Source organism: Vulpes vulpes, chromosome 2, assembly GCF_048418805.1.
Source record: "Vulpes vulpes isolate BD-2025 chromosome 2, VulVul3, whole genome shotgun sequence".
Classification (NCBI taxonomy): domain Eukaryota; kingdom Metazoa; phylum Chordata; class Mammalia; order Carnivora; family Canidae; genus Vulpes; species Vulpes vulpes.
Genome location: NC_132781.1, coordinates 59,128,142 through 59,154,891, shown reverse-complemented (window position 1 = coordinate 59,154,891; position 26,750 = coordinate 59,128,142). Strand labels below are relative to the sequence as shown.

Here is a 26,750-nt window from a genome sequence, read left to right as displayed (position 1 = left end):
GCTGCCCCAGGGCTCCTGGCCATTCCTAGACTCTCTTACCATATTCACTTGGGAGCTTTGGGTCCATACCTCTGGTGCTCATGGCTTAAAGGAAAAGCTCTTCCACCTAAAGGGAACCAGGGTGGAAACTACATGTTCTTTGGACCAGTAGAACTAAAACTACGGTCAGTAGGCCCTAAGATCCCAAGCCCATACCATGTCCTGACATGAGCAGTAAGCCTCACAATATCTGATCCTTTCATTTTCCCTGCGTTTGCCATCTCTCTGAATCAGAAGGGAGGGCACTGTACAAGAAGAGGAGGCAGACTGGGCTTTGGTGTTGTTGAATCTCAGCTCTGCCTCAGCTGGCCGTATGGTCATGTGCTCTTGGAGGCCTTTTCCTCCCTTGCAATAGGGAGAGGAGAAAGCACCTACTCCATTGGGCTCTGATGCTTACTGAATGTGATCCCTGAATGCAGCAGGCCCCTCAAGAGGCAATGGAGCCTGGTGGCTCTCTGGAGTTGGGTTTGCCTCCTGGCTCCTCTTCTTTCTAGCTTTGAGCGTGAAGTAGGAATTAGGAAAATACCTTCCTCACAGCTGTGTGAAGAGGAAATGAGAGGCCAATAATGAGCTCTTAGCACAGTGCTCAGCTTGGAGGAAGCCAGTTAATGGCAGCCATTGTTTAATTAGGCTACAAATGGGAACATCTTTATATAGCACAAATGACCCCCAAATCTTATACTGAGTTAAAAGTGGAGGGGTTTGAAATCCCATTGCAAACCATTTATCAACAAACAGCAACCTCTTCCAGATAGCTAACCCCAAACTGCCGCGGGGACTCCTGGCAGTAATGGAGCTCCACCTGCCATGGCAGAAACCCAGCAACACAGACTCAATTCCACGTCAGTACACATGGCCAGCAACATCTACTCCTTTCAGTTTGGAAGTCAGGATAACTTTATAGATCTTCTAGCAGACAGAGCCATGGAGGTCAAACCAGAAACATCAAAACCATATTTCCCAGTGAGCCCCAATCCTCCTCATTCATATCGACAAAGGGGAGACTGGGTCTACTTCAAACAGCTGTCCAGGAGGCAGCCCGAGTAGCAATACTGAGACTGGTGTGTGGTCAGGTGTTCACGCAGCAAATGTGGCAGCCAGTTGCTTTTGCTAAAGGATCTAGCCTGCTATGCGGCTAGATCCAGGGTAACAAAGATTTATGGGACATGGAGCCATCTTCAGAGAATTGTCAGCAGATACCACATGGGAAAACAGCTGCTTGATGATGGTCCAGAAGAGAAATGTAGATGTGGAGTGCCCCACATCATTCACATGGAAAGCCTCCCAGAACCCCTGCAGTGGGAAGCCCAGGGGAAGCTGTCTGAGTCTCTGGACATGGAAATGTGCTGGAGAGGGATGGCAAGACACCCCGGCTTCCACAGAAAGAGGAGCTGACTAGACCCTGGAATTGCTTCTCAGCCCTCCAGATGCAAGTTATAAGAGCAAAAAAAGACTAAAAAACTGAACCACCCTCCAGCTTTCTTCACTAAGGCAAAGAGGGCAGAGACAGCAGATAGAAACCACAGTTCTGAGACCACAGGACAACCACAGCCACCTCCTCTCCTTTCCCTTCTCTAAAATCACATCCACGTCCCCTCCCCCATCTCACAGGAGTCACAACTCAAGAGCTCATTACCCACCACATCATTTGGGAGGCTCTGGAGGTCATCGAAGGGAGTTTCCAGGGTGTTGGTGTCCACGTTGAGGATCACGACATCATCCAGGGCCATGTTTCTGACTTTCTGCGAAGAAAAAAATTCCAAAAGAAAAAAAAAAATCACTGAAGCACCATGAGGCTACAGATACTTCTACTGGCCCTCTCTGGGAAAGGGACATAAGGAAGAACAGTGACAGAGGTTCATTCTGTGGCAGGCCCGGTGCTAGGTGGTTCACATTTCTTACATGTCTTCACATTTCTTTAACTGTCACAAAAACTCTATGAGCTTTATAGTCATCCCCAAGTCCCAGGAATGGAAAGGGTTTCACAGAGATGAAGCTAAGTTACCATGGTCAGGTCACACAGCTAGGAAAAGAGATCCTCACACTCCAATGTTATTTTTTTCTTATATTTTCTTTTTTTTAAACAGTAGAAGCAGCAGTCCAAAGTTCAGCAAGGCCCTTATGACACCCATTTTCAATCCATCCCCTCTCATGTACCAAAAGCTATTTTGCCCATCTCTCTTTTGGACCTTGTCATTGTTGGGTATGGAATATGGTATATGGCCAACGTTAACATGTTAACATTGCCCTTAAACATTAAGTAAGAAGGTCACACTTTCAGTTTGGTCCCATTTTCCATAGAAAAACCCAGCTAGTGAATCAAAGCTCAGAGGCTTTGGCCATGTGTCATTATTCTACTGGCACTGTAAATGGAGAGAGTAAGAGAGATGTGCTTACTGGGTGCACATGTCTGTGTGGGGAGAAAGGGATACATAGAAAATAGAGAAAGGAATTGTCCACCATCTGGGAACAACTCTCCAAAGTCTGTAGAAGTATGAGTAGCCAGAGTTTTTAATTTTTAATCACACTATTCACCCACTACTGGAATCCATCTCCATTTTTCTCCTGCTCACCCACCACTCCCAACCTCATTCAAACCTTCTTCTCCTCTCAAATACCAAAGCTCATTCCTTTAGAGTCTAGAACTTCAGAACTGTTATTTTTATCCCAGTTGACCCCAGATAATTAGAAAGACCTTACAATTTGTGGTCAAAACTGGAATACTTGTGGGTGTGAAAGACAACATACTATGCCAGGGCAAAAGACATACAGTGAGACATATGATCACCTTCCATATATAAGGGATCAATTTTAGCTGCCCTCTGAGGTGCTGCATATGACCATACAGATGTGCACTGCCCAAGGACACCCAGCCATCCAGATGGGGCTGAGATCTGGGTCAAGGGTGGTGACGGTGGGAGGAAGGAGATACCTTTTCCTAATTCATCTAAGAGAAGTGGATAGCCAGCCTAGAGTTGTGGCTGGATCATTCTGATGGTTGCTAAAGCCAATGTCCTGGAAATACACAATTATAATTTGGAATAATATAATATAAACTAGAAGCCTACTGGTGTTTTGTACTGTGTCTCATTTCATTCTTACCAAATCTGCAAACTGCATGTTATTACACTCATTTTATATACCTAAAGAAAAAGGAGGCTCAGAGAGGTGAGGTAAGGGGCAGAGGTAACAGCACTGGCCGCCTCTACAGCCATGTTCCCATGGCATCGCAGCATCAGCCTCCTTGTCATCAGACACTCTCAGTGAGACTGACCTCCATATAGCCCTTGTCATTGAGCCCCAGCACCGCTCTGCCTGCCTGCTTTCCTCTGTTGGGGTGTGGGCTCCTTCAGGGGCTCACCCGTTTGGCTCTCCACTGCATGATAACCAGCACCCGACAAAATGATAGGCACTTGGTAAGGGCTTAGTAATACTGGCTGATGCTTGTTCTCTCAAACGGCAGTCTCTAGGACAAAACATTTTGCGATGATTCCTCCCAGCAGGAAGGTGGAGCTGAGCTGGCCATAAGCCTCCTATGGTTGAAATGGTCCCAGGTGGCAGATTCCTGGGTCCCTCCCACTGAACACACCTAGGAGCTTCAAACTCCTTTTGTTACTGAGTTTTCCAAGCCACCAGAAGCTGGCCCACAAACCTCTCAACCCCTTCATCAACATTTCTTAAGTGCTCACTATGGGCTGAGAGCTGCACAGAAGGGATAAGGTTGCCTCCTTACAAGCGTATTTTGTCCTCCAAACCCCAACACTCACATTAATGGGCTGCCTTATTTACAGGGTAAAAAGCTATCAGCAAATAGCCTCAATCATAATACAGATCACTAGTGTTTCACAAAGCACAATCCCTACTTTTCAGATGAGATCCGTAAGACTCCTGGTGAACTGTCCAGGGCTCTTTTGCTGCCTCATGTCTCAGCCCAGTCAGTTAAACACTTAGCAGTGTGCTGGCAGGAAGTCACACAAACAGACTTAACAAATATCCTTGTCACTCACATCACCAGGCAGAGTTCACATAGATCCTTTCAGATTCAACCACTTAGCTGGAGACTAAGTATCACCATTCCCATTGCAGGAATAAGACACAGGCTCGGAGAGGTGAAATGGCTCACCTCAGGTTACGTGGCTACTCTTCAGTGACTTTGTGAAACTGGTAAGATAACTGCGACCACCACCATCCTTACCCCCTATCCCCTGGGCTGCTGTGAAGATGGGAGAAGCAACAGGCACACAGTGCGAGACACACAGGATTTATAAACAGTAGCTATTATTTTTACTTTCATAATTCACACATCAGCCACAGCAAGTCTGAAAGCTGCAGTGCCAATGGCCAAAGGGCAAAAGCCCTCTGGCCCCTTCTCAGTAGCTAATGGGCTCTCACCTCAAAAGCCGAGACACCAGAGATGGAAGTGGAGAATGGGCCATAAGGAACACCATAACTCAGCAGGGGACTCCAGGACTGGATGGCCGCTGCACCCCAGAGTTGCCTATTCTGCCTTGGCTGACCTTCTAAATAGCCCCAAACAGGAGGGCAGGGGGCCTGGCCACTGGAGAGAAGCCTCAGAGGCTGAAAGGCCCAGTAAGAGGGATGTTGATTCTGGACCAGAATCGGGTGTTGTTTCTGTGTTCCCAGTGAGGCCCCAGCAGCACAGACCAGCCCTTGTGGGCTCTCCATGGCCTGGGCTGGAACAGGCTTTTGATTTCTTCCCACTCCTGGCTGGAGGACTTGCCGGTTAAGCTGCGTGGAGTGTTTACTTTTTCAACAATGGTAGCAGGCTGAAGAAGAGGAAAAAACCTGGCCCTTTTTTTCTGACTTAGCAGGCCAGGGTCCCCTTAGTAACCGAAATGCCAAAGCACCAGGCTCCAGGCAGGAGCTGGGGCGGCACAGTTTCCTCTTATAGGACAATGCTGCCCTCCTGGCAGCAAGGCCTCTTCCAAAGGGGCTGGCGGAGACTCAAGCGCCTTCTTGAAGCTCAGTGTTCCCAAGGAGGGAATTGGAGGCCAGCTCGGCCGGATGGTGCCTGATCCCTGAAAGGCTTGAGGAAACAGAGGCAACGAAGAAAGGCCAATCAGCCTCCCCCAAAAACAAAAGCCCAACCCCACAAAAGCCTTCCAATGGGGGGTGGCGGTGGGAGGTGTTGGTGGAGGAGGAAGCTGGACCATGACTGAGTGCCAGTTCATTTAATCGCAACCACACTACGAGGGAGACAGGACCGTCCCCGTGGGTAGGGATGAGAAAATAAGGCCTCGAGATGTCGAATAGGCTGCCTCAAATCACATCACTAGTGAAGAGCAGAGCTGACTTGTGAACCCACTCTGACTCAAAAGCCCAACTATTTCTGAAGACATCCCAAATCCAATTGCTCAGACCTGAGAACAAATACCTGTAGGCATGAAACTATAGGAACCCTCTTGGGGCCAGCTTTTTCTTCCACAAAGTAACTCTTGCCTTTTGTATCCTAAAAATCACATATTCCTGTTAAAAATAAAAAAGGGATGGACAAAAAATTCAGAGAAAGAAATTATAGTTATTTTCATCCCTCTGTCTGGAGACAATATTTTGATGTTTCCCTCCATAACCTTGCAACCCCAATCCCTACTTTTTAAAATACAGTTGAAATAATTCTTAATATTTCTTTCTGATTTCCTCATTTATTACAATATACAAATGCTCCATTTCATTAAAAACTTTGTAAAGGTCATTACTAATTGCCACAAAGTGTTCCATTTCATGGAAACAAACTTAACTGAGCCCATCCTGTTGGCTGTTATTTCCAGTTTTAAAGAAATTTTTATATATAATATTGTCATGAAATTTGTAGGCATAAAGCCTTGTTCTTTAGGATGGATTCCTAGAAGTGGAATTTACTTTCCACTTCTTAAAAAGTGTCCCTCTCAAATTCGACTTTGAGGGAGATATCTTTACTTCCAATTATTTTAAAGTCATTTTATCCACAGCTTGTGTTTCCTACTCTAAGTGAAGAAAAATCAGCAAAGACACGAGCAGATGTCAAAATAGTCCTCCAAAAACCCTACCCAATTAAAACACTTACTAGTACCGCAGCACACCGAGACAGCTCTCCGGTAGCTTGTCCCACCAACACATTCCCTCTCATTTTAGTTACAACATATGCCAAAGCTCCTGCCAGCTGCAAACCCTCCCCCCACCAGACTCTATAGGCTTTTTCTCAGAATGAATAAAAAAAAAAAATACTGACATGCACACCGACTTTCCAAATGGCATTTCTTGCACAGAGAAACACACAAAAATGGCATCTTCCCATAAATATTGTTAATCAAAAATGTCTTTTCTCTTTATGCTTTGTCACAGGCAGACTTTAGCCTGACCCCAGCCTTTCAGGACAGGGAAGGGAAGCATCGTTGTATGGGGGTGGTCAGGGAAGCTGAGAGGTTATGGGCTTGAATACAGGCTTCTTCACCTAAGATTTGCACCCCTTCTCCCACCTTGAGTGCTGCTTTAAGGCAATTTGCTCAACCTCATAGATCCTCTAGATTTTCACCTATGAAATGGGGATCAAGACAGTACCCCCTCACAGAGTTGCTGTGAGGATAAGCTAAGCAAACCTATGTAGAGTTAGCATGATGCCCAGGACACACTCACAAACATTGAACCAACAGTGCCTCTCCTGCTTGCCTGTCTGTCCCCTCTCCTTTGATGGTTCCTGAGAACTCAGCCAAGTTTAGCCAACCTTACTTCAGGAGGCCTCAGCTAAGTCTGCCTTTCCTTGTGCTCCCCTGTCATTCCCACAACCAGAATAACATGCCAACTGAGTTATTTCTTTAGGTATTTGATTCCTCCCCTAGTCTGTGGGCTTCTTGGGGGTAGTAAGACCTATCTCTGTACCATGAGCTCCTAACCCCAACACCTGGCTCCAGTTGGCAATTCCTGAATGAATGAATGAATGAATGAGAGGCAGTAGAGCTGAGAGGTAAAGAGCACAGGATCTGGAAGCCAGTCTGTGAGTTCTAACACTTACCCGGTGTGCAAACTTGGACATTTCACTCCATCTCTCTATGTCCTACTGTTGTCCTTTATAGGGGCAGACAACAGTGCCTCCCTCACAGACTTGTGATGAGGATTAAATGGGTTAACATTTTTAAGTAGTACAGTGGTGCCTGGCACATGAGAAGCTGAATATAAGTGAGCTTTATTTTGTTAAATAAAAAAAGAACAATTTTTTGAGAGTGGGGGGAATGTTCTATCTTTATTGTGGTGGCAGTGGTTTTCATGAATGTATGCAACTATCAAAATTCATTAAATTGTATGCTTTAAACGGATGGTTTGTACATAAATTGTATCCCAATGAAGTTGATAAACACATTACTACTGTGTCCAGAACATGGAATAAAATCACAATAGATAGTAAAGAATTAACAATGCACGGATGGTAAATGAATGCCACACAGCAAGGTAATTTGTCCCTGGCACATTCAGATTTACACTGAGTTTGACTTCCTGCTTCTTTCTTTTATCTAGCTCAGGATTTTTTTTTTTTTAACTTTGCTTTTTCCACTTATGCCCTCTTAGGATAAACATAAAAATCCAATGCCCCTAGAGATCCTGATATACTTCTCTACACAAAAATGGAGTCTGAGAATCATCTACCTTTGGTGTTTCCCCTGCAACCAAGACTTTATTGAGCCTTACTTTCTAAAACTGGTCATATGAAAACAATGAATTTCCTCCCCTAACATATAAAACAGCAACACTAGTTCAAACCACACCAATACCCATGCCCCCCGCCCCCACAGAAGGGGGTGACTCTGCCTGTCCAGGGAGGGGACTGGGCAGCTAATGACAAAACGGAAGACTCAGAACCAGCCCATAAGATAAAGAGCAAGGGTTTGCAATGGCAGTGTAATCCAGTGGATTCAAAGAGTGGTCAGAAGCATGTGATGCTCCCCTGGCTGAAGAGGCTGGGAGCTAGATGGGGAGGAAAGCTGGAGGAACAGGGGCCCAGCTCCAATATCAGTCTCCTCAGCTGAGCTCTGGGCTCCCTTTCTAGGATGGAGGTCAGTGAGGCAGCATGCACGGAGTAAATGTGCCAGCATGCAGGACATCTTTTTATCGTCCCTCCAGTAGGATCATCATCAGGGCAGAGCCAGGAGGGTATATTTGTCTCTGCCTCTCCAGTGCCCAGCACAGTGCCTGACACAGGACAAATGCTTATTAACTAGAGAATGAATGGAATATTGTGGCTGGATTCACTCTGCTGGGAGGCCAGCCTGGAAGCAGATGTCAACGTAAGCCCAAATAGACAACAGAAGCCCAAAGTAAGCAAAATGGAGTTTGCTCAAGGAAGTGTAATGAGAGTAAGAATAATGATGGCAATGATAATCATGTAAAATTATCATGATTAATTAGTGTAGAATTAATTCACAGTTGACACAGATAGTAAGATAGGAGTTATCATGGCAGTTAAAACTGTGGGCTCTGGAATGAAACAGCCAGATTCAAGCCTTGCCTCCATGACTGTGTAACTTCCAGTAAACTCTTTACTTCAGAGTCTCAATTTTCTTATCTATAAAATGGGGATAATACTACCTACTGCACAGCTGTATTGTGAGGGTTAAGTGATATAATGCGTGGAAAGAATTTAACACTGTACCTGACTACAGTAAGTGAGCAATAAATGGGACGCTACGAAGTGAGTTTCTATCCTTGTAATTTGAAAGTTATGCCAATAAAAAGGATTATGGTTCCAAGACTGTAAGAATTTAAACTGATTTTCAGACCAAAGGTATAAGCTGTTAAGACTGCACTATTATGATTTTGTGCTATTAAAACTGAAACCACCACCAATCTAGTGTTCTTTTCCTACCTACGTCTCAGGGATATGAGCACATTCTCTGGAGCCACACTGCCCAAGTCTAAATTCCCAACTCTGCCAGTAATAACTGTGCTCCCTTGTGCACACCTTTTAACCTCCCTGTGCCTCAGTTTCCTCATTGGTTCCATGAGATTAAAATAGTACTAACCCTTGGGATGATGGCTATCTTTGGGTCAGATGGCGAATGATTACAAAACGACACAAGAGGGGCTTTTAGGGGACTGGTAATATCTTGTTTCTCGATCTGGTGGTCACATGGGTTACTAATCTTGCTGTGCACTTAGGGTGAGTGCACTTTGCCTTAGAAATCTCATACTTCAATAGTATGTATACAAAAAGTAGTATCATGGACTTCACTGGTTTGTTATGGTGATTAAATGAGTCAAAATATGTATAAACACTTGGGATAACGTTTGGTATATAATAAATGCCTGGTATTTATGATAATTATTATTATGAAAAACAATGTAAGGATAATTATTTTGACAAAAAATTCACTCTAGAATGTATTTCACAGTCGGAAAAATCTATCTGCAAAGGTGGACACTTCCAAGGCACATGTTACTTCTTCAATCTGTCCTGTTGCCTCTCCAGTGAAGATCAAAGCAGCAACATTATCTGGGTAGCTTCTGAGAGACCCATGTGGTCCTGTGTCCACTTGTTTTGGGGGAACAGCAGGACTGAGTAGAAGCAGCATGAGTCAGATTGCTTGGGCTTTGGCTTTTTATCTTTCATTCTTGCTCAGAGGACCCAGGGCAGGTTATTTAAATCTAGCCTAACCTCAGTTTCTTCATCTATGTAATGGGGCCATCACCACATATAACAGAGTGTTGTGAGAAGATTAACAAGGAAAAAAAAATAGAAATATTTACTTGGCACCTACATGGCCATGTTCCCTTCCATCTGTCCAGGGCACTGGCCTTGACCACAGGCTCCCTATCCCATGGCTGAAGTAGCACGTCTGAGACCAGCAACTAGACCATCAAGGAAAGGGGATAGGTCCAGACCGACTGCCAGCAAGGACATCTTATTTCAAGAGGATGCAGCACCTTCCTGAATCAGAGCATTATCACACCCACAAAATGCTTTGCTTTGGTTCAAAGAAAATTTAGTCTTCAAACCTCTGTGAGAGAGGCACACTGACATGGGTGTTGCCATTAGGTCTCCCTTAAGTCTGACTTCTCAGCAGCTGTTTTAATTTTGAAAGATAGAGAATATGGCTCTTACATCATAATACTGTGTTAATCCAAATTTTATGCTAAACGACTGCTGCTGGGTTCATGCATGTCCTCTTAGGCTAACTCTCCTCCTGATGGGCCAAGCCACCACTAGGTTGATGGGGCCTGCATGGGCCAGGGATGGGGTACATGCTCTGCGTCCCTCACCTTATGGACTCTTAGAACAACAACGTGATAGCTACTAGCTGGTGTGTTTCTCCCATGCCCAACTCATTAATGAGTACCATATAATGTAATCCCCACGACACTCCTGTGGAGAGAAGGAAATTGAGGATCAGAGAGGTAAAATAGCTTTTCCAAAGTCCTCTGGCTTAGAAGCAGTGGAGCTACACAATGAACCCTGTTGAACAACACCACTCAGTTACCCAATGCATCGTATTATTCTGACACGCTGTCTCAATCAACAAACATACAGAACTGTAATTTAACAGATGTTTGTTAAACACCTCCTAGAAGAATTAAGCCCTTCAGTAGTTTGTTGGTTGGCCCAGACCCCATTAAAATTCCCAAGGGGGAGGATTTTTTACAGAATATCATACCCATTTGACAGATGAAGAAACTGAGGCTAAAGAGATTAAATAGTTTGCCCCTGTTCTTACAACTGGTGTTTGTCAGAGAAAGGATCTGAATCTGGGTTCCACGTGCCGATGTTCTTTCCACTATACGGCACATACAAAATGTGCTCAAATGCATGCGCATACATATGAGCACATAACAAAGAACAGCATGGAGCTGGTGGCCTCCTAGGAAGGAAGGAAAGAGAAAAAAGAGGAAAAGTGGAAAGGACAAGAAGAGGAAAGGCAACTCTTCAGGTATTCTCAACTCTATTCCCTCCTGAAATCTTGGATGCACGCAGAGGGGAGAGTGACATTCTCTTTCCTTCCTTGGGCCCCAGAGGTCACTGAGCTGCCAAGCACTTGATAAACGTCATGGTTTCTCTTTGGAGCCAGGAGTCACTGATTTGCTCCTTCCTGCTCCGCAAAATTAAAAATCTAAGCCCACCAGTTCAGAGGACCCCTGAAAATACCGCTGGAATTTCCCAGGGTGCTTTAAACAGAAACAGAAGCTTGATGAGAGAGGGAAGTGGTACCAGCCCCTCACAGGTCAGGCCAAATCCACTCCTCACAAGGTAATAAGCACTGACTCTTATTAACGAGTCCAGAGATTTTTAACCCAGGGCAGCATGGAGCTATTTCTTCAATGGGCTATTTTTCCTTTCCTGATTGTCTATACATCGGACACACCTTCATTCATTCATTCGTTCATTTACCCATTCAGCCATGTGTCAGTCGGTCATTCACGCCAACTTGATGCTAGGGTTTAAGGCCAGCCAGCCAGAGCATGAAATGGGTTCTCTGAAATGAAGAAGCCCTCGCCTGGCCTGCTTATGGGGAGTGCGTGGATAGGGAGTGGTGGGGTACACTCTCACCAAATGGCCTAAAAAAAGGCAGAGGAACATAAAGTGGGAGAGAATATCTCCATTCATATGGAACTTGAACAACTGTCTCTGCTGGATGATGCAGGGCCTAAGGTCAGAAAGGCCCCCAGGGTGGTGTCCTAGCTTTTTCACACACTAGCTAGGCAATGTCAGGGAAGGCACTTTACCTTCTCAGTCTTCAGTTGTCTTCTCTGTGAAATGGGAGCCACCATCCTTACCTTCAGGATTATTGAGAAGATGAAAGATTAAGTAGGGCATGTGTTTCCTAGGGGGCCGGCTGTACGGCACATCAGCCAGTGCCAACAACCTCGATGAGAGCCTAGTTCTGCTAGCTCTCCCAGCAGCTCACTGTACAAGTCCACCCTTGTGGTGGTGGTGTCCTGCCTCAGGCTGAAGCACCTTCTTCATGCTGGAGACTCAGTTTTCTCATGTGTAACAAGAAGACAAGGAAGGTCTGTTGTAAAGCATAAATGAGAGATGGACTGGTGGAGCCCTCGGTGAGATGTGAAGATGGCCCAGACCTAGATCAGTATGATTATCTTTATTGCACAAGGCCATGCTCTTCTGTAAAACCTTCCTGATTATTCCTATTCCACAGCAAGTTGCCTTCTCAAAATCCTAAGTGCCCAGCACAATGGACCATATATGATTAGGCCCTCAAAAAAACCAAAATAAAATAAAATAAAATAAATAAAACCAAATAAAAAACCAAATAAAACCAATAAAAAAAAAACAAAATAAAATAAAACAAAACACGCAAAAAACCACAACTTGTTTAGTGATGTTTCCAGCTGTTTCATGTATCCTTGTCACTTTTCCTTTAAAATGACTGTTTTAACCTTACTATATTCACAGATATTACAATAACATTATTGTCATCTATAAAGTACTACAGGGTTTTTAAATACTTTTATTTTAAAATACATCATCTGATCTTCAAAGCAACCTGATGGAACAGGCATTATTATCCCCTTTTTACAGAAGAGAAGCCTGAAGCTCCTGCCCCAGGTCCCAGTGTAGTAACATAGGTAGGACTTGAGCTTGGGACTTCCCGCCCCAAAGCCTGGGGGTCTCCTTCTCCTATCTGTGTAGTCCTTTTACATTCTTAGCTTAGCAAATACCAAGGACCTCTCCTGTCTGTGTAGTCCTTTTACATTCTCAGCTTAGCAAATACCAAGGACCTCTCCTGTCTGTGTAGTCCTTTTACATTCTCAGCTTAGCAAATACCAAGGACAGTGACTAGGTCACAGATTTATTTTGTAACCTCTGGATAGGCTTATCAGAGGCCAGACACCTAACAGCAAACAGACCCTAAGAGCTGGCTCAGTATATTTTTCCTTTGTATGTACTAAAGCACTTCACACAATGAAACAATTGGGTTTGAATTTTGGTTCTGTAATTATTAGCTATGTGACTCTGGACAACTTACTTAACCTCTCTGGGCCCAAATCTCATCATCTGTAAAACAGGGCCACCACTACTGGAGTACTGCCTAGTCAAAATTAAATAATGTGTGTAATGTGGCTGGCAGTATTTCAAAAACAGTATCCATCCACTTTGAAACGATGAAACTGGAATTTAAGGATTTCACTGGGGGTTTAAGGGGATCTTGATTCCCTAGTCCCAAAATGGTTTGGGTCACCCTCCATAAATAGGGCCTCATTCCTCCCACACAACTGCCACTTACCATCATTCATGCATCACTAGGCACAGAAAACCCGGACTCCTATCTCCACCTGCCTTTTATTTGAAATGTCAATTTTTAAAGAGTGGAGAGGTTGGAAACCCAATTTAACAAGCACGCTGAAACATTGTTTATTGCCCCCATAAACATGGCTTAGTGAGAATTACGGACTTAATCAGAGTGAACTTATCTCCCGGTGAAAAGGAACACTTTAAATTTCAGAAATGGCACCTTCACTGTGAAAATCTCTTAACTTTTCAAACAAACTACAGGGGGTCTTAAACATATGGGCAGTAAAGGGGCAGCGATTACTGTGATTTGTCTTGCCCAAGAGTCAAGGAGCCCTAAAGGTCCATAACAACTTTAAGATCTAGGAAAAGTGTTTGGAAAATCATATTCAGGAGACATGTCTATAAAAACACCCAAAAGGTCTGCTGAGTGGGAAGTAGAATCTATATAGTGGCTTGGGGCGGCCCAAGAGGATGGGCCCTGAAATCCTCAGAACGGACTATTTAATAAAGCAGCAGCACCAAGAAAGCACACCTTTCCACCTCTGTGTAAGATTAAGCATTTAGCAATATGTAATATTTTGGTGACCTGCTTTTCAGAAAAGAGGTGTTACATAAACCACAAAGGCTGTTAAATGGTTTGTGTGTTTTTTTAAAAAAACTATTCCAAAGGATGAGATTCTGTGAACCCCAACTTCCCAATGTGAAGCTTCATTAGGGCTCCTCTGATCATTTCAGGAAAGGTTTTCATAAGGACACCCCATTTTGCAGAGAATGTATCAGCCTGGCTGCCAGAGGCAGGAAAGGCAACAGATATAAAATTTTATTATTTCAATGCCCCTAGTAGCAGCCAGGAGGACTTAATGAAATCGCCAAGATTTACAATCTGAAATAGCTATTGCACAGACAGATATGGTTAAGGGAGCTGCGCCCTCTGACCTTTCAACCCTTTGATCCTGGCACAGCAGGTGGCCTGGAGCCCCCTCCTGGGCATCTTCCCTCTCTTCCGAAACTGCCGAACCTTGATGTGCAATAAGCCTGACCCTACACAGGTGACTCTCACAGTGCTTATCACCAGCAGCTGCTGCTAATGGAATGGCCCAAATCACTTGGCCTCGAGATTCTAACTCAGATGGGGGAAGAGGACTCTGCTGTGCAGTGTCCAAATGGTGCCGAAATGATGCTCAATAATTCAGCCCAAGTCCAGAGGTTTGGCAATGTTTAACGATGTCATTACAAAAAAGCTGTCCTAGAAATGGAACTCTGTCTCCTCCGATTTATACTTTGAGTTGGGGGGTAAAAAATCACCTTTTAAAAATAAATCACAAATCTCAAAAAAAAAAAAAAAAAAATCAACCCCGAAGTCCCAAATGCATCTCTCAGAACTTCCCTAAAACCATGTGCAGCAAATTTATACCAATGAAAATCAAAACAATTTTTGGAAACCTAAAATTGACTGTTTTCAGTTCCATGAAATTTCATTTAAAAAGCCCCATATGCCAAAATGTCCAAATTCTCTTATTTTTAAAAATTGGGATGACTTCCAAACTCATAGCTATCTTTTTCTTCCTTTTTTTTCTTTTAAAGCTAGGGATGGGTAATGTGCATATGTACTTATCAAGCTTCATAATTTAACCCATTCGGTCAGTACAAAATATTTGCAATAAAATGCCGAAGAGGATATAAGTTTATTACCAGTGAATCATTCAAAACAATTGATGCCAAGGCTTAACAGATATCATATTTGGTTAAAGATATGTCCAGGACCCTGGGTAGCCCCAGCCTGCAGCTTTTAGTTTTTGTCAGATATTTGGGTGTATGGAGGGAAGGATTTTAGGCAGGACACATAAACCATTCTGTGGGATACTGATAACTTCCAAACACAAAAGCAAACTTTAGCACCACTGTTGATCAAGCTTAGGAAAAGCCCTGAGCCAGTGCCTTTATTTCTAACAACATAACACAGTAGCCCCACTCTAACTGCAAAGGCCAGAGCTTAGGTCATTAATGTCTGGATCCAAAAGCAAGAAAAAACTCACTCCTTCTGTAGTCTGCATGGCACAGATCTTAAATACTCAACTTTAAATTCATTTTGAAATCAGCTGAGAATCAAACAATATGTAAAGAGAGGTTTACAGACTCCAATTTTAGTCACACTTTTCTCTATGGGTGTTTAAGTTTAGTACGGAAAGCAGTTTATGGAGAAATCAGTTTAGCAGGGTGAAAAAAAAGGTACAGTTACTACATCAGAGTTTGACCACTTTGTACAAAGTTATTACTAAGCTATCTTCCTCAGAGATGCCTAGTGGGAATACTTTATTAACAATAATCTCTACCACTGCATGAGCGTCTACTAATGTGCATGGAACTTCGGTCACATTATTTCTAACTGTCATCACTTTAAGGCAGGTGCCCCATTTCGCAGATGGTGAGGCACACACGCACAGTTCAATGGCTCGTTCATATGCCATGCAGACAAATGGTGAAGCTCAGATTCAAACTTAGGCTCGCTGCCTGCCCCAAAAGCCTATGGTCTATCCATAACCTCCCCCAAGAAGCAAAAACAATAACATGCATTAATCTGTGCAGATTTCAGCTTGGTTACACATTGCTGTGGTCCATTTAAAGGCCTTCCGAATCAATTATTTTAGGTCATTAAGAGGAAGTTTAATTTGGTTGACAAACACCCCTACTGTGGTGACCTCACCTATCAACAACAAATGCCTGATGGTCACAAACCCGGACCATGAGTCTGTGAAGCATGGTGTTAAGCAAAACCACATGTGCCCAGATTCCAAGTAAGATCTGCCTAGGCCAAGGGTATGGCTCTTCAATCACCACGCGGCTGGTCTCTGAGCTCCCACAACGGCCCTGCCCCTTATCGCTTGTAAGGACTTTATGAAAAGAAGCCACCAGTCCCATGTGGCTATGCTCAGTTAAAAGTGCCTTTGAGTTAATGTCAATTTAGAAAAAGTCACTCACTAAAAAATACAAAAGGAGGCTGAGAGAGGGGAAAGTCAATCTTAGGTAGATGCCTTCTAATGATGCAATACTGATACACATATAGTCACTTCCATTTATTTGGCACCTACCATGTGTCAGGTATCAATTCCCTCACTTACTCATTAAAAACTCCTATGAAGTGGGGGAATCTACCCATTTAAAAGCGAGGCATCTGGGGCTCAAAGAGAAACCATAACATCCCATCTGCAAAACCTACACTTCCTTCACAGGAATGCTATGGCTAAAGTGCCATGTACACTGATAGACTCTCATTCAATGGTTGATGTCATTAGATATTTCTAATAGGCCTCTCTCTTTTTATTTTTTTAAAGATTTATTTATTTATTTATTTATTTATTTATTTATTTATTTATTTATTTATTCATGAGAGAGAGAGAGAGAGGCAGAGACACAGGCAGAGGGAGAAGCAGGCTCCATGCAGGAAGCCCGACGTGGGACTCGATCCCAGGACTCCAGGATTGCACCCTGGGCCAAAGGCAGGCACCAAACCGCTGAGCCACCCAGGGATCCCTCTTTTTAAAAGATGTGTTTATTTATTTGAGAGAGATTGAGAGTGCGAGCAGGGGGTGGGGAGGGGCAGGAGGAGAGGGAGAGAGAGAGAATCTCAGGATTCTCCCCGCTGAGTGCAGAGATAGATTCTGGGACCCCCAGATCATGACCTGAGCTGAAATCAAGAGTCAGATGCTTAACGGACTGAGTCACCCAGGTGCCCCTCCAGTAGGCACCTCTTTATCTCTAAAGAAGACAATAATTCTTTTGTATGGAATAGTCTAACTGTGTGGTGCAGGAATAATACTCTCCCCACCCTCTGCCAAACTGACCTCTTGGCTCGTCTAAAGTTACCTGGATTCTAACTAGACCATTAATTAGGGCTAGAATTTGAACCCAGAGCCGCCTAACTCTAGAGCCTGAGAGTCCTTTCCACACAGCCTCCCTGCGTGCTGCTCCTTTTCTTATAATCTGACAGGATTTTGATTAGTTCATGCTTCTCTCAGTAACAGTTTATAAACTAAATTTTCTTTGAAGTCAGTTTTCCCATTGCTAAGCGGAACTTACATATAATGACTGGCTAAGTGATGATAGGAAAATTGGCAAACAAGAGCATCAATGATGGTTTCACATTTTCTACTGGGATTCTCCCTCATAAATTACTCAGTTTTTCTAATCTATAACAGAGGCTTATCTCATCTCACAAGAGAACATTTCAGTCACAACAAATTATACTGAAAATGTACTGACTGCAAGAGATACTTAAATCATCCAGAAGTACTTGTTTCCTTTGATTACATAAATTACTACTAGAGCTTTAAATTGTTTTATATTAACTAATTCTAATATTAGGATAAGTGACATTTAAGACTCACACTCATTTTAAAAGTAGACAGCACTGTGAAGAGGAGAGAGCTTCCAGGGGAAGCCCATCAGGTGAAATCCAGGAGCTCCTTCAGGTCCTAGGTTGAACAGAGCTGCTGGGCCATCACTCAATGCTGTGCATGTGACAGGGACTTACCTATGATATTCTGCATGGTAACAAATTGAATGCTAAGGAAATTCCAGCAAGACCAAGCTACTGTCCAACTACCTTCTTCTTTATATAATAAAGCAAGCACCAGCAAGCAATTTAAACATGCTCCTAACTGCAAAGAATGTTTGGGATAGTATTTTTCAAAAGCTCTTCAAAAGTGATACGTTCATTGTATCACTAAATTCTCACAACACCCTGAGATAAATAATATCATTTAAATTTTACTGATGAGAAAATGAAGTCATGGGGAGGCTAAGTAACCCAGATACAAATGTACTTAGAGCTCTTCTCTGGTACATGAGTCTGCTGTCTCCCTGATGATCCCCTCACCAAAATCACCAGGGCATGGCATAGGAGCTGCCTTGAGAAGGAAAGGCTCAGGCAAAGTTGGGGCCTCTGCCCAGCAGAGGGGCAGGGCTAGGCATGATCCACATAGCCTGATGAGACAGTGCACAGAGCAGAGGCCCTGGGTCCTTGATTGAAATTATGTTACCTGAGCCTCAGCTTCCCCATTTGTAAATATGGATACCTCCCCCTGGCAGGGAAATTCTGAGGAACACTCAAAAGTGAACACAGGAAAGGTATCTGGCACAGTGCCTGGTATCGAGTAAGGGATTCAGAAGACGTCCCAATCCTCTCCCCTTCCTGCCAAAGCTCTTCCCATGAGCCTGTAACTAAAACTACCAGGTGGAGCCTGTCATGCAACTATCACCTTCTTATAAAGCAAGAAGAGGATTACTTAGCACTAACAAATAAATCTCACATGGAATTTCTCAATTCCTGTGAGGATACATATACAAGTCACCACTTACATCTAAATATAATTATGGCTCAGAGTTTTGCATCAATCTTAGCATCAACAAGTGTGAACTACATCTTATTACTGTCTACCTGTGGAGTCCTACGAAGAAGCAAAATGGCACAATGGTAAACAGGAAACACTTTGCTCACTATGAAACTATGCAAAAATAAATTTATATATATATACATATATATATATATGAACAAAGGATTAAAGACTTTCTATGCTGAGGGGAAAATGAAAAGAAAAAACTAGTTAAAATTGTGTCCATTTATTTGACAGAAATTTGGGTTCTTTGAGAGGCAAAGGAAAAAAGAGAGGTTATTTTTCTTTTCTGTAAATAAGTAAATCCTGTGATTTTGTGTGAAAGCCTGCTAGTTATACTGGGAGCCCCAGTGCAGATACAAACGCTGCCTCTGGCTCCCACAGACCAAAAGGAGATCTAACTTGGCACCTGGATATGGTCCCTAGAGTGGTGGCTCGGTGCTGTGCCAAGCACCTGGTGCATCTGCAAAATCAGGCTTCTAGCAGCTCCCGCCAAACCTCCTCAGGTAAAGGACGGTGAGAAAGAGAAAGGAATGCTGTGAGTTGGCTTAGTGCCCTCATGTACCTATCACATACCGTTTGACATTTTAATGCTGGGACCTGTGGCTAGGGACCTGTGGATATGGTTTCTGGGTCTCACTCCTCCTGTTCTTACTGAACTGTCATTTAGTATACAATCTAAATTTATATCCTCAAACTGGGCTGTAGAAAGAATATCTAATTCATAAAAAATACTTGGAAACAGGCGGAAAAGACAAAATCTAGTAAAAGTGGTGCTTAGACCCCTGAAGAAAGTCATCACTACAAACACCTCTGTCACAGCGTGGTAGCAAAGGAGCCATTCAGAAGCTTGGGTTTGGGATGCTAACACATCTGAATTTTATATATATGGTTGTGGTGTGTAATTTACTTAAGAATTACCTTGATCTTTATAAATATCAATTTACTTTATTAACATGGTTAAGCAGTTTCCAAACATTTTATATGGAAGGACTGTGTTTCTAATGGCCCAGAAGGAGAAGGCCTGACCATGTCCCTCCTTATTTACACACATCAATGGCTCTCCGTTGCCCTATAAAGTTCAGACTCCTTAACAAGGCTTACAAGGCCCTGGATGGCCTAGCCCTTGCCTGCCTACCTCAGCTCTCTCTCCCTTCAGCTCTGTGCTTCTGTCAGATACTGAACTACTCATACTTTCTGGAAAAATCCATGGTGTTCATTTTAAGTCTTTGTTGACTCTGTTCTCTGTTTTCCTGGTTTCAGTTTAGGTACTTCCTTCCTCTCTGAAGCACAGCCCCCAGGGCTAGATGTAGTGTCTCCCCCACCCAGTGAATTTGGGTTGCCCACCAGACCCACGGCAACCCAAATTCATTCCAATTACTTTCCACTTGTCTGCATCTGCTCCAGACAAAACCCCGTGAAGGCAAGGATTACGTGACATTCACCATTTCATACAGAACGCTTCACATGATGTAGTGCCTGGTACTCAGAAGGCTCTCGAAACATTACTACAGAAGGGGATATAGACTGCATGCCTACCACAGGCCAGGCCCTGGGATACACTGGACACAGACAGGACTCACTTACTTAATCCTTACAACAATCCTAAAAGATGGGTACTAGCCACTTTTACAGATGAAGAGAGATACAGAGAAACCAAGTATCATGCCTGAAATTCCTACAGCAGGGGAGTGGTCAAGCAGAGGACTAACAGTAGCTTCAAATTCTACAAAAGCACTGTTCCCACCTGATATGGTGTCTCTAGTACTACAAACCAGGAGAAAATAGGGTGAGCACAAACCAGTTTTTTTTTTTTTTTTTTGACACTCTTTTGCCTTAGGTGATGAGGATGATGACTCTTGTAACCTAAGATGTCTCTGAAACATGAATTCAAAGCCATCAACTTAATGTAAATGGCTTTGAGGCCATTGAGGAAATAAAAATAGTAATGGCTGTTGATCTCTGTTGAGTTCTATGTGCCTCATTTCATATGTAAGACAACAGAGATTAAGAGGTCAATTACCCTGCTCAAGATCATCACATAAGCAGAAAGTAGGGGAGCCAGCATCCAGAGCTTACATTCTAACCACTACACTTCACTGCCTCTGTGTATAGGTGGAGCATAATCTACAGGCTAACCCGAGCCTCTGTCTGGAACTGTGCCATGGCTATCGACTTTCCTTCCTCCTTCTTGACCATTCTGCCAACAGGAATGATACATACATATGATATCCTGCATCCATCCCTCATGTTGCTCTGAGGCCTGTACACAAAGCATTGCTTGTGAGGCTTGGAAAGGAAAGTCTTCATTTAACAAAGAGGAGAAGCACCATCTACCAGATGTGACCTGGCACCTGCTACCAGACATGGCACAGAAGAGGGGTGGCAGAAATGTCTCCTGAACTGAGGTTGAGAGAATGAAAGGAAACAGCCAATGTGTAATCTGGCCACATTTCGGTACTTTCTAGCTGCCAGCTAACAAGATCATTCTCTCCAAGAAGGAACTAGGTCTATGCCAATAGCCTTGGCTATCCTGCTAACTTACCATTAGCCTCAAATTAACGTTTGCTTAAATGAGAGAAAGAATATAAAAAGGCAGAAGGAGGGGTAAAAATCATGATCAACTATAAACTTGTCACTGAGGAAGGCAGGCAGACTTTTTAAGGGGACGAGGTTATCATCTAACACACAGCAAGGGCACCCTGGGAGAGCAGGAAGACTAGAATGAGGTCTTTCCCCAAAATAACCTTTTTACAAATGAGAACACTAGGTTATAATTTATATTTCGTTTTGTGCAACAAATTTGAGTGTCATAAAAATGGTTAAAAAGTCTTCCTATGGTAGCTTTTTCTAAACTTTTATGAACATCTGCCACATTCATTTGAAGTTTAAAAAATTCTGGCACATATGCAAAGGCATAATAAGGTGCCTATAGCTTTCAAGAAAAAATAACAAGACAGTCAAAAATAAGCCTTTTGCTGAATTGCCAGTAAGAAAACTAGTGTGCGAGAGGAGATGGGCCTTCCCGAGCTCCTTCCTGAAAGAGCTTTCCTTTGGCCCCAGGTACGAACTCCTCCCTGAGTATTACAGCCCATAGTTCCCAGAAGAAACCTCGCAGGAAAGCATTTCTCTCCCTTGAAGGGTATAATAGAACCAGATAAACCCAATCAAAAGGATGACTAGAGCACTTGGGAGTCTGAACTGAAATCCACTTGAGGAGACAGAAAGACTAAACTCCATAATTGGGTAGTTCATGGCTGCCCAACACACCCAGGCCATGTGACTTTGTCTGGAAAGTGGCTTAGCTGGCCTCAAGCACAGGGCGATGACTATTTCTGTTTTTCTTTTAGTTCTGACCACAGAGGAATCCAGCATGGCAAACCCCTTCCCAACTTCAAACAGGTCTAAGATTTACCTTGCCTGGCACTTTCTGAACCTTCTCACTTAAAACCCTTCAAAGACTGAGGTGAGTAGACTTGCACCCATTCACCTAAACACAAAACTGTCAAGTGTTAGCTTCAAAATTGACATATATTTTGCACTGCATGTTTTACTACCAAAGGCCTTTTCAAAAATTCCTTACAACCATATAAAAAGTAAAAAAAATTTACTCTATCTTTAAGTAAAATTGTAGTGCTAGGTTCCCTGGAAACAGTGATGCCTACTGGAGGCTCAAAATGTGTTTGGAATTCCAGTTTTCCAAGCATGCACTCAATCCTTCTTTTCAGAAAGCACCTGCTCAGCGTCCTGCTAGGTACTGAGGACACTACATGAATGAAGCACAGTCTTTGTTCTCAAAGAACTCACACTCCTAGGGATGAGAGAGGAGACACAGAAGCAGATGGCTATCATCCAGAGCAAGAGGTACAGGAAGCAAAAGAGGACAACCAGGGACTTCTGGGAAGAGCTGGAGAAGGACAGCCTTAGTCAGGGCAGGTAGGGGAAAGGGGGGCATGTGAGTGTGTTTGGGAATCACTGAGGGCACTGGCTACCAAGGGACAGTAAGAGGACACAAGGCATGACAGCGGTAGAGACTGAGCAGAACGTGGGGAGAGCAGAGAGAGGCAGGATGCAGAGGTACAGCGCCAGGCAGAAGGTACTCCACCAAATGTCAGGACTATGCCCTGAATTTCACCTCTGTCTTCCTCCCTCAACAGCCTAGCAAATATTTGGAACACGGAGGCCTTCATTTTGCTTATCAAATAAATGAATAAGGCTTCACAAGAATCCAAGAGAGCAAAGAAAAAAAGGTCAATGAAGGCAGTGAGGAAGGAACAGGGTGGGAGAACTGTCAGAGGCACAGTGACTACTTAGAGAGAAAGAATGAGGAAGAAGAGTACTCAGCCATGCTCAGTGTGTCCCGCTTTGGTGGCTTTGCAGGCAGTGGTGCCACTCATAGGGATCTGGAACAGCGGCAGGCCGTGTGTGTGTGTGTGTGTGTGTGTGTGTGTGTGTGTGTGTGTGTGTAGATAACGCATTGTTTGGGGGAGTCTGAGTTTGAAACATCTGTAGCACATTAAGTGACAGTCAACTGGCATGTGAAACTTTGCATGTGAAGTTCACAGAAAGGGATGCCAGTATGAGAATCACAGCCAAGAGTCACTGACACTACCCTTGATAACTGAAGCAAAAAGCCTTATGTGAGTTGACTAGAGGGCATGTGGTGAAGAAAAGCAAGCTAAGACTACTAGAAAGGTGGACAATACTAAAGGTAAAGGGACATGAAAAGAAGTCTGAAAGAGCCTGTGCTGGAACAGTCTGGAAGGCAGGAGGAGGGGCAGGGAAGAGCTGTGGACTCTGATAAGACCAAATGGCCTTTAGATTCATGTTTCAAACTCTGCAACAGCTGGCATGAAAGGTCGATTAGAAAGTATTCACTTTTAATTTTTCACATAGGAGCTTTGAATACACCCCTAAACTTCACAAACAAAGGTAAAACACAGAAGAAATCTCTTCAATCTGATCTAAATACACCATCCAAGATAGTCCATAAACTGTGTACTGTATGTGCTCAGGGCTGGGTGATGACAAGGAGGAACTGTTAACAGAATGTAGGAGCCACATGGCCGTCCTGTCAAATTAGAAATTTGAGCAGATTTCTGTGGTCTATTTTGATCAAGATTCTCAATGTCAAACAAACAGGTTTTTCGATAACCAACTTGTTTCATTTTCGTAAGCACAATAGCACAGTGTGCAACAGTTAGTGAAGAAGCAGGTGGTCCTCGTCGACGTGAAATGAAGGGAACAGAAGAAGAGAAGTAGCACTTCCTATAAGACATGCAAAGCATCATCACAGACGGACATGGCTCTAGATTTTCCCTCTGAGAGCGTATCTCCTGTGCAAAATAGGCAACCCCCCCTCCCACCTCATTTTGCTCTAGTACAAATTTAAGCTCTCTCTTGAGAAGGGAAAAGCTTAAGGTTCATGTCTACGAACCAATGGCACTTACAAAAGCACAGAAAAGTCCTTTAAAAGAACTGCTATCTAATTGGTACAGCCATACAAAAAGCAATCTGGCACCAGATTCATAGCTTTGACCAAGCATTTCTACTTTGGGGGTTCTGTGCTAAGGAAATAAGTCAAAATGCAGATAAAGCCTTATGCATAAAGATGTTCACTGAAATGCTATTTATAATAGTGAAAAATGATAAACAACCAAGTGTCCAACAATAATAGGAAAATGGTTAAGTTGTGGTATATCAAAAAAGTGGAATGACAGGCAACAAACTAAAAATTATTATTACTGAGAGTAGATTAAAAACATGTAGAAATCCCCATGCAATAATGTTAAATGAAACAGACATGAAATTATATATACATATATATACGCACATCAGTTATGCACATTTATACAAAATATATATTCATAGGCTATAGACTATAGACTAGGAGGAAGAATAGTTTAATGCTAACAGTAGTTGAATCTGGAATAACGGTACTGTGGATAATTTTAACTTTCTTCTTTATACTTCTTTATACCACATTGTCTATAATGAAAATTGTAATATTGTTATAGTGATTTAGAATAAACATCATTTGGAAAAGTAAGCAAATTCCCTTCCCTCGTTCAAACCCTTGAAGAACCCCTTCCTCCTGCCTCTATGTACCTCACTCCCTCACCCATGAAAATGGACAATCTCCAAGCAAAAGTGGAAAAACACTGGGAGCCAGAGCCCAGTGGAAAGGGTCTCCACTGAAGCTCAGCTCTGTGCACCTGGGAGAGGTGTTGCTTCGACATGCTCCCATGTGCAGAGCTGTGAATCCAGAGACTGTCTTTTCCGCCGCCACATATCAAAACAAAGCCACAAGTAGAGAGATCTGGGGAGGAAAGGCGCCAACTTACCTCCATTAAACTTAAATGGATTCCTATGAGGTAGGGCATGGGAGCACTGTGAAGAGAAACAGAGACACACAGCTGCTTTAATGTCTGTTGCTTTCAAGAGAAAATTACAGATGGTTCATTATTTGGAGAAAAACTGTTTTAATAAACGTATGCACAGTTACATTTCCTTTCACAACAAAAATCCTAATGTGACATTTTGTTCCCAAGCCTAAAAACTTCAGAAGGATTTCAAAATGTGGGCAGCATTTGAAGCAGCATGGGTGGTGGGACAAGCACCGACCTTGGTGTTAGTCCCTAAGTAGCAGCTATGTGACTAGCCTCAGTTGCCTTATCTTTAAAATGGGATACTTGAATCAAACTGACAGCTTGTGACCAGAATGAGAGAGGAGAATATATGTCAAGAGATTAGTAGAGTTCCTGGCACAAATGGAAACTGTTATTGCCACAATTACAACAGAAATACAGTTACCAAGGTTGAATGGAAGGCATGATGTGTTTCAGTGAAGAATGATTTTTGTTATTGGCTGTTTCCTTCTGCCAGCCAGAGATGTGATTTAATTCTCTGTTCTGACTGGCCTAAGTCCTGAAGAACTACGAGCAAGCCTTCCCCCACCAATTGCACACATGCCATCCAGTGACACCATGATTCACAAAGCCCTTTTCAACTGCTTCATTCAAAGGGAGGGCAATGGTTCCTTGAGTAGTAACTGAGCAGGAGTGGAGAACCCGACTCCAAAGCTCTTAAAGCCTGGGCATTATGGACTGATTTCCGTGGGTTTCGGGAGCGTGAGTGTGTGTGCGCGCAAATGTGTATGTGTACATGCACTTGCATACAGTATCATTTATGATGCCACTTACCAATGATAAATGGGTTAAGTATCACACGAGGAACTTCAAATTCACCTTTCCTAATCCACACAACAATGGCACAAGGTAGGCGTTATCCTCATTTTACAGGGGAGAGAATAGTCCCAGAGAGCTTAAGTCACTTCTCTAATGCCACAAAACAAAGAAAGCAGCAAACCTGGGATGACTCCGAAGTTTCTTCTTCTGTGCTACACTGACTTCATAATACCGAACCTACAATTCCTGGGCCCACCTCCCACGAATGTGTTTCTTGGGTATGGTAGGGGAGGGAGGGCAAGTAGTAGGAGGCAGAGAGAAAATGGCACCCTTTCCACATGTCTTTTCAGTAAGTGACACGTCCTATGAAAGGTGCAAGAGTATTTTGTGAGCCTAGAGGAAAGATACCTGGCTCTGATCAAGGTGACCAGGTTCCTTTCCTCTGGGGCAGCCAGGAGCGTAGAAGTGGATCTACAAGGATGGCTTTTCTTGGGAACAGGGTTGTGGAAATCAGAATGATAAAAAATGAGAAAGCAGAGGTGTGCTTTCTCTTGAATGCTAAGGAGTTGAGGCTTTATCCTGAAAGCAATGGATAGTGAATGAAGGTTTTCAAACATCAGATGTACATTTTTAAATTGCTCAAACATTTAAAAATAAGAGAGGGCATAATTCCCTCATTACCATTCAACAAACAAAATTCTTCAAGCAAAAATCTTTCTCCAGAATATAAAATGTCCTCCTTACTACAGATCTCAGCAGTAATATATCTTGGGAGCCTGTAAAACAGACTTGAATATTAGTAGCACAGTTTGGGAACTATTCTTCTAGAAGACTTTTGTATTTGAAAATAGCCAAAGAAAGAATTATAAACACAACTGCAGTGAAAGTGGAGTTGTC

At 43.2% G+C, this 26,750-nt stretch overlaps 1 protein-coding gene across 27 annotated transcripts in view; it reads right to left on the bottom strand.

Annotated features, from left to right (window-relative positions):
- Nucleotides 1-26,750, bottom strand: part of DENND1A (DENN domain containing 1A) — a 495,329-nt gene that overhangs the window by 180,607 nt on the left and 287,972 nt on the right. For 23 of the 27 annotated variants that reach the window (XM_072748692.1, XM_072748673.1, XM_072748682.1 and 20 more), the window contains 2 exons: nucleotides 25,011-25,056; nucleotides 1,680-1,781 (listed from right to left, as the gene is read on the bottom strand). In XM_072748692.1, the coding sequence (XP_072604793.1) occupies nucleotides 1,680-1,781; nucleotides 25,011-25,056 (148 nt within the window). The remainder of the gene's footprint in view (nucleotides 1-1,679; nucleotides 1,782-25,010; nucleotides 25,057-26,750) is intronic. The other 4 variants (XM_072748681.1, XM_072748691.1, XM_072748683.1 and 1 more) reach the window with 1 other exon arrangement.